This window comes from Cyprinodon variegatus, unplaced genomic scaffold, assembly GCF_000732505.1.
Source record: "Cyprinodon variegatus isolate N-32 unplaced genomic scaffold, C_variegatus-1.0 Scaffold1237, whole genome shotgun sequence".
Taxonomy (NCBI): Eukaryota; Metazoa; Chordata; class Actinopteri; order Cyprinodontiformes; family Cyprinodontidae; genus Cyprinodon; species Cyprinodon variegatus.
The window spans coordinates 47,846-56,433 of NW_015151690.1; the positions used below are offsets into that span (position 1 = coordinate 47,846).

Genomic DNA, 8,588 nt, shown 5'->3' on the forward strand with positions numbered 1-8,588 from the left:
GCGCCACACGTCTATCGATCGATATATATCGTTATTGAATTATCGCCCAGCCCTACTGTGTTCACCCTTTTTTTTTTTTTTATAAATCTATCCATTTATACACAATTTTGAATAAAACAAACATGCGAGAACCCTTTAATCATCTGTGTGCCAACTGTCTTTCCAGAGCTTGGAGGCCTCCTGAAGTATGTGCGCCCTTTCCTCAACTCCATCTCTAAGGCGAAAGCAGCTCGTCTGGTCCGCTCGCTGCTGGACTTGTTCCTGGATATGGAAGCGGCTACAGGGCAGGAAGTAGAGCTTTGTCTGGAGTGCATTGAGTGGGCGAAGGCAGAGAAAAGGACCTTCCTCCGCCAGGCGCTTGAGGTGAGACTCGGTACTCTGCGGCTCCAGCTGGTTTGTTCAGCTGCTTAATTGTAGTGTTTGGTGTAATGTACACATTCATTTTGTAAACTGGTATTTTTTTATTTATTTATTGAATTGTTAAAAGTTCTGTTAAACCTCAAACTCAACGCTATTCCTGACATTTTGAATTGAAAAAGCTTCCTGAATGGGAAGCGAAACATCTTCAAACTTGGAAAAAAAAGTCCAGTGGACTGTTTTTAACTTTCTTTGTTTTTTTTGGAATACAAGTATTTTTGCTCCAAGCTCAACAAACTTTACACAAAACTAAGGTTATGAATTAAATCATCCAGCAAACTGCCTGTTTCTGTTGATTAAAACAAGGGGGATAAAAGGTTAGCAGTCGAAATATTTTGATACTAAATAGTTTCTTAAAGGGGATGAGGTGATTTTATCATTAATAAGAGGTAGTGTTTTGGACAAAAACAAAATGAGTTGACTTTAATGTTATTAGCATCTTACATGTAGAGTAACTAACCTTTCAAAAGTATGTTTCTATGTATCCTCCTTACTACAATCTCTCACATTTGGTCCGGGTACAAAACCATGATTATCAGTTGTTTCATTTTTGTCATTTAGTTGAGCAGGAATAGGAAAACCGACTGTTACTAACAACTTGTTTAACATGCTCTTTTTATGCAATTTAAAAAAAAAATGTTAACAAAATCCAATATATTTTTCAACTCGAACTAAAACAAACAGTGGCTTTGATCAGTTTTTATCCACTGAATAAAAAAGAAAAAGAAAAAAGCATTCAGGTTACTTTTTCTTTCTTTTTTTTCCCCAGCTTTTATTTTCATTATACTGTTACAAATACAGAGCAACAAAATTCACACTATGCATTTAACCCATCCCCTTGGGGAGCGGTGGGCTGCCATTGTGCGGTGCCCGGGGAGCAGTGTGGAGTTAAGGGTCTTGCTCAGGGAGCCAGAGTGGCAGTCTGTGCAGGTGGGGCTTGACCTCAGTCCCTCAGGATTCCAAGGCCAATGCCCTAACCACTATGCCACACTCCCATTTGTGCCTGGCTGGATTTCTGATCTGACAAAGATGCATCATATTATCTAGTATTTAGTCAAAAGATAAAAAAAAAAAAAAAACTTGCAGGCACAATGCACCAGGTATTCAGTCACGAGGACAAATGAAATAGTGCTGAAATGTTTAATTCAGGAGATTAAAATTTTCAGACTGAGCAGATTGATAATACAGAATAGCGGGACGAAGCATAAGAGCTTGAACTTTTATTTATTTTTTCACAGATTATCTGCGTCATATCAGGACATAGCAAAAGTTTCTATTTTTAAGACACATCCTGTAGCGTTAAGGAGACATTTGTTGTGAGACTCCACTGTCTGGTAGAGCTCGAACGTGGGAAATATTTATTCCCCTGCATCGGTGCTGCTGCCATCAACACCTTTGTTTATAGATGTTGGAGATCGGCTTGTTTTTCCAGTGTAGTCCTGTTTTTCTGACTGACGAACTGGATATGCTCTCTTCATCCCATGACATGGGAGCTGGCCCGGAGCTTGTCTGCCTGGCTGTGTTTCCTGGACGGGGCCGCCGTTTACAGCTGCCATTTGTGTCTATGCTTCTGTCTCCTTGAACCCCAGTCGGCCTCAGCAGGTGGCCGCTCACACTGAGCCTGGTTCTGCAGGAGGTTTCCTCCTGGGAGTTTTTTTCTCTCCACTGTTGCTACAAGCATGCTTAGTGTGAGGGATTGCATTCAAGTCAATCAGTCGATGCAATCAGCTGGTTTTCCTTAGATCAAAAACTTTGAATCAATTTGACTGATCTGCTGAATTGTAAAGTGCCTTGAGATGACATGTGTTGTGAATTGGCGCTAAAGAAATAAACTGAATTGAAAGCGGTCCAACACACAGCAGTCGGTAGAACGCAAAGCCTTTCACTGCTGCTCCTTTACATGAGTCTCCGGTTTAAAAAAATGCACATGAGCAACCCTGTATCTGCTCCCGAAAGGGAACGCCTATTAAATGTGTACGAAAGCGTGCACAAGCCCATTTCTCCTTGTGCACGCACTGTTTAAAAGTTGCTGTTTGCATCTCTCATACAAGCTTACTTTCCCACTATGTCAAACTTCCCACCGGTAAGTGAAAATGGGGACGAGCACGTTGGAAGGCCTTACGTAAACATATAACCAGAATGATTAACAATTAGGAGGACCACTTCTTTTGATGATCCGGCCGGACAAAGAAAATAACATCGTCCACCTTTAAATAATTTTTTTTTTTTTTTTAACCATCATGCTAATCGGGGAGAGTTTTGGCAATCGTGTGTATTTCTTTCTGCACTGCGCCTCAAAAAACACCATACTCCATCAAATGCTTGTTTTTAAACATAATTTTTTCGTCATATTGATGCATTTTGACATGCTTCACCTCAGAGGAATTTTTCTATTGCAAGATGAAATCTTCACTTTCAAAGCACAAATTTTCCACATGGCAGTGCTTAGCACTGTGTGGAAAGTTAGAAGAAAGAGGTGATTGTTTTTTTGTGATTGGTAACTAAAGACCATGATCAGAGATTGTGTATTACATACTTCTTCATGAAAATCGGCCGATTGTGATTGGTGGCCAATCGTTCGGCACACCACTAGTGCAAACACGTAACATGTAGAAATAATTGTTTAAAGGCTTTACTATGTTTTAGGTGACTTGTCAACAACAGATATAGACTAACTCCATTTCCTTCCTCCTCAGGCTCGACTCATCTCTCTGTATTTCGACACAAAGTGCTACCAGGAAGCATTACAATTAGGTAACTACCGCATCAATGTCTGAATCCTTCAGTCTATATTTTAAAGGAAAAGTCCGGTCAGCAAGGAATAATCAATGGATCATTATCTATACCTAAAACTAACATGTTTGCTGTGTTTTAATAAACTTAACCTTAATCAGTAAAAAAAAAATTAATCATTTTTGTCGCGATGGGAACTGCCATTTTGGCCAGGATATAGTAATGCCTCACTCCTGCCATCTTCCAGCAGTGATGTCACAGTGCGGTAAGCCTAGCTCCATTCTCCCCGCTTTACAAGCAAAGTCAGTGGGAACTACTAGACACATCTGCAATCAACAACAATTAATAAAGATTTCCAGAAGACTTCACCATTGAAATTCACCAGAGCTATAGTGAAACTGACAATGCCCACATGCATGGCAGCTGGATGTTGGAATACATTGGGTAAAAGTTAAAAAGAAATTAGTTATTTCACCTTTGCCAATTTGAAGAGGGATGATTTGCCATTGAACTTCTGGACAGAGAAAAAACACGTAATGTGTAGCAAACATTTCGAAGAAGAATGTTTTCATGATGACGTAGATAATAGCGCGTTGTGACAAACACCAGATACAACACTGGGTCTTGATCAACAGCCGATACCGCACCATGACGTCACAAACCGGTAGGTGGCAGTAGTGTTCACTGACGAACATGGATGTGTCCGGTAAAGCACATTCAAATGAAAATTGCTCTTAATTTAAAAACACTTATCATTTTTTGAACAGCATGTAATCATTTCGTATTGAAAGTACTTTCAGAAGTTTTAATTGTGAACATGACTGGACTTCTCCTTTAAGGGCAAAGGGAAACCTCTGTATGAAGTTTAAAGCCACCACTAAACTTTAGTTTCAAATTCCACCAAATATTTAAAAAAAAAATTGACCTCAGTGTTTTCCTCTTTGGGTCTGCAGGCTCCCAGTTGCTGCAGGAGCTCAAGAAGATGGATGACAAGGCCCTGCTGGTGGAGGTGCAGCTGCTGGAGAGTAAGACGTACCACGCGCTCAGTAACCTGCCAAAGGCGCGTGCAGCGCTCACCTCTGCCAGGACGACTGCCAACGCCATCTACTGCCCACCCAAACTCCAAGCTGCTTTAGACATGCAGTCAGGTCTGCTGAGAAACACCAAGGTCCTGATTTCACAACCTTGCTTTGAAACAGTGAGATGATTATCCATTTATTCATCATTCCAGGGATCATTCATGCAGCAGAGGAGAAAGACTGGAAAACGGCGTATTCATACTTTTATGAGGCCTTTGAGGGTTATGACTCGATCGACAGCCCGCGAGCCATCACAGCGCTCAAATACATGCTGCTCTGCAAAATAATGCTCAACACGTAAGTCCTACACTTTATGGCAGGTTCTTCAAGCTGTCATTTTTATTTTCAATGAATGATTTTAACTGATGAAGAACTTAAATTAGGTTTTAGTGGAAAATAAAAGATTTCTGCCTTTTAGCCCCGAGGATGTCCAGACCCTGATCAGTGGTAAACTTGCTCTGCGGTACGCAGGCAGACAGGTAGGACTAAGTTCACAATTTAAACTTTCCATGATTACTTTGAAGGGTGTTACAAAGTATTATTACTGTTTCCCAACTCTTTAAATCCTAAATACAAATTTTAGGATCATTAGGAATTATTTGATAGACCAACACAAAAATCTTGTCTGTTGTTTTATTTCCTTTATCTCTGGGTTGTTTTAAGTGTTTTCTCTCATCCAGCTTTGCCTTTTTTTTAATTGTATCATGTCATTTATGAAGAAACGCATCCCCAAAGAATGATGCTGCCACCTCCATGTCAGAGGATCATGTGTGCTGTATCATGCTATAGTCTTTACTGCTCTTAGAGCAAAAAAAGAGATCTTTTTTTTTTTTTTGAGAACTTTTCCACGAAAGTAAGATTTCCAAAGTGATTGGATGATTTTGACCAGTTAAAAAAAAAAGTCCGGTCAGCAAGGCATGATCAATGAATCATTATCTGTATCTAAAACTAATATGTTAGATGTGATTCATTTGAATTTAGCCTTTATCTGTGAAAAAATAAAATAATAATTTTACGTCTTGATCACCGAGTCTGGGAGTGGTAATTTTTTCCCAAATATAGTAACACGTCACTCCTAACATCTTCCGGCAGTTACGTCACATTGAGGTTAGCCTAGCCCCATTCTCCCCTCTTTACAGGCAAAATCAGAGGGAACTACTAGATTTTTTATGATTTCCAGAGGACTTCACCATTGAAATTCGTGAGAGCTATAGTTAAACTGACAATACCCGCGTGCATGGCAGTTGGATGTTGTAATACATCGAGTAAAAGTGAAGAAAAAAAGTTATTTCACCTTTCTTATTCATGAGCCTCCACGGACGCGTTCATCGCTGGATTGCCAACTTGAAGAGGGAGGATTTGCCATTGAACATCTGGCCAGAGAAAAAACACGCCATTAATCCGTTACTCTTTGCTTCGCATAGCGCACTGGTCTTCGCCATCTTGGCTAATGGCGCTTTGCAACAAACACCAGATACAGCACTGGGACTTACTCAACAGCCGATACTGCACCTTGACGTCACATACTGGCAGGCGGCAGTAGTGTTGTTTGACAAACATGGATGTCTCCAGTAAAGCATATTGAAATGAAAATTACTTTCAATTAAAAACGGTTTGTAATAATTTCATATTTAAAGTAAAGTTGTATTCTGCATATGACCGGACTTTTCCTTTAACAAACTCTTCCACGTGAATTGTGGATCTCTGCAGCTCCTCCAGAGTTACCGGGAGCCAATAGGCTGCCTCTCTTTTTAATGCTCTCCTCACGCTGCCTGACAGTTTTCAGGTTTGTTTGCTCTTTCATACTTGACTCAGTGACATCTTTAGACCTTTGAATTTAGTTGTTTTTTTTTCTAAAATTTGTTTCAAATTTCAAGTCGGTGTAAACCTGGACCAATTTTTTTCAGTTTCTTGGCTTCCGTGATGCATTTAGTTAAGTTAAGGTTCGCATTAATCTCGGCTAAGTGGATTCTGATGACTGATGAGATTATTCCTGAGAGAATTGGCTGTGTTGGTCTACGAGTGAAGGTTGTAGAATGTTGATGCACACCACACTTTTCAGTTTAAAAACTGATCTGTTTTCATCCTTCTTTCCCGTTATTAAACAGTTTGTGTTGGTCTANGCCATCTTGGCTAATGGCGCTTTGCAACAAACACCAGATACAGCACTGGGACTTACTCAACAGCCGATACTGCACCTTGACGTCACATACTGGCAGGCGGCAGTAGTGTTGTTTGACAAACATGGATGTCTCCAGTAAAGCATATTGAAATGAAAATTACTTTCAATTAAAAACGGTTTGTAATAATTTCATATTTAAAGTAAAGTTGTATTCTGCATATGACCGGACTTCCTTTAACAAACTCTTCCACGTGAATTGTGGATCTCTGCAGCTCCTCCAGAGTTACCGGGAGCCAATAGGCTGCCTCTCTTTTTAATGCTCTCCTCACGCTGCCTGACAGTTTTCAGGTTTGTTTGCTCTTTCATACTTGACTCAGTGACATCTTTAGACCTTTGAATTTAGTTGTTTTTTTTTCTAAAATTTGTTTCAAATTTCAAGTCGGTGTAAACCTGGACCAATTTTTTTCAGTTTCTTGGCTTCCGTGATGCATTTAGTTAAGTTAAGGTTCGCATTAATCTCGGCTAAGTGGATTCTGATGACTGATGAGATTATTCCTGAGAGAATTGGCTGTGTTGGTCTACGAGTGAAGGTTGTAGAATGTTGATGCACACCACACTTTTCAGTTTAAAAACTCCTCTATCTGTTTTCATCCTCCTTTCCCGTTATTAAACAGTTTGTGTTGGTCTATCACAAAATCTTAAAACAATTTTTGGCTGATGTCTTCTGCCCCATATTACTGTTTGGATGTATTTTTTATTCTATCTGTTAACATGTTCATGTGTTTGCCGATTTATTAGTGCATTCAGCAGCCATGCCTTAAGATCACCCAAGGAGCATTCATTGCCTCTTGTTCAGTTTTCTATCCGTGGCTAATGTTTTATCTGATTTGTTAATAAAAATATTTTGTTTAAACTAGGAGGTGTGTAATTTTTATCATTGTCATTTTAATCATGTAAATGGAGGAAGAAAAACTATATCAGCTTAAAGCATTGGAGCAAAAATATCAGCAGCAAATATCAGTGATCAATTAGACTGATGTCAAATTAATCGGCACGGGCCTTAAAAAATAAAAACATGGGTCGATCTCCAAAGTGTTTGTAGAGCAGTGATTTAAATGAAACATTCATTGCGGTATATTTTGTGAATCCTGTCTGGAAGTTAGACATGCTTTTTCCTGTGGTTTGTTCTTGTTTATAGACTGCTTTGTTCCTAAATAAATTATTTCATTTTTTTTCCCTCTAAAGACAGACTCCCTCAAATGTGTAGCGCAAGCCAGTAAGAACCGGTCGCTGGCAGACTTTGAAAAGGTTACTTTGGAATTATTATTATTTTTTTGTCTGATTTCTTTGTTTAAGGAATGTTTCCCCCCATTTATGACTTTTCTTTCCTGACCTTTAAGGCACTAACAGAGTACAAAGCAGAGTTGAGGGATGACCCCATCATCAGCACCCATCTGACAAAGTTGTATGACAACCTGCTGGAGCAGAACCTCATCAGGGTCATCGAGCCTTTCTCCAGGGTGCAGGTAGTCATCAGAAATCAGACAGGACATGTTAACTGGTTACTTGACACTTTTTTATGTAGTTATTGCTGCCAAATGTGGTGAAACTTTGTGGGGTTTGTCTTCTCTCTAAAAGATCACGCACATCTCCTCCCTCATCAAACTCCCTAAGGTAAACAACCTCTCCTGCTTCCCAGATCTCTTCCATCTCCAAATATCAGCTTATTCTGTACTTCTTGTGGTTTTGTTTGAGAAATGCCCACATTGAGATTTTATGCTTTGCAGGGAGACGTAGAGAGGAAATTATCTCAGATGATTCTGGACCAGAAGTTTCATGGTATGATTTTTATTTTACAGCTGAATTATCTCTGAGAAACCAAACGTTTCGGTTTTTGTTGTAGAAATCCTCTCAGCTTGAATGAATTTTCTTTACGCATTTTTCCTCATGCTGTGTCTCCTCCATCTCACAGGTATTTTGGACCAAGGCGAAGGTGTGTTGATTGTCTTTGATGAGCCAGTGGTGGATAAGACGTACGAGGCAGCTCTGGACACCATTCAGAATATGAGCAAAGTGGTTGACTCGCTTTACAACAAAGCAAAGAAGCTCACATAAGGTAAGATTCATGGATTCATTGTTCACAAATATTTACATCCAGGGACATCTAGAGGTTTTATCCTGTTGCAACCCCTAACTGACATAGATAATATTGTGGGAATAGGAAAAGGGTTTTTTGT

The 8,588-nt window shown here is 39.6% G+C and overlaps 1 protein-coding gene across 1 annotated transcript in view; it reads left to right on the top strand.

Annotated features, from left to right (window-relative positions):
- The window catches only part of LOC107102346 (26S proteasome non-ATPase regulatory subunit 11A), an 18,046-nt gene that overhangs the window by 2,785 nt on the left and 6,673 nt on the right, over window positions 1-8,588 (top strand). The window contains exons 3-12 of the mRNA XM_015401607.1: window positions 167-363; window positions 3,114-3,171; window positions 4,104-4,298; window positions 4,382-4,526; window positions 4,648-4,708; window positions 7,597-7,659; window positions 7,752-7,877; window positions 7,990-8,025; window positions 8,139-8,190; window positions 8,324-8,467. Of these exons, the coding sequence (XP_015257093.1) occupies window positions 167-363; window positions 3,114-3,171; window positions 4,104-4,298; window positions 4,382-4,526; window positions 4,648-4,708; window positions 7,597-7,659; window positions 7,752-7,877; window positions 7,990-8,025; window positions 8,139-8,190; window positions 8,324-8,466 (1,076 nt within the window). The 3' untranslated portion in view covers window position 8,467. The remainder of the gene's footprint in view (window positions 1-166; window positions 364-3,113; window positions 3,172-4,103; window positions 4,299-4,381; window positions 4,527-4,647; window positions 4,709-7,596; window positions 7,660-7,751; window positions 7,878-7,989; window positions 8,026-8,138; window positions 8,191-8,323; window positions 8,468-8,588) is intronic.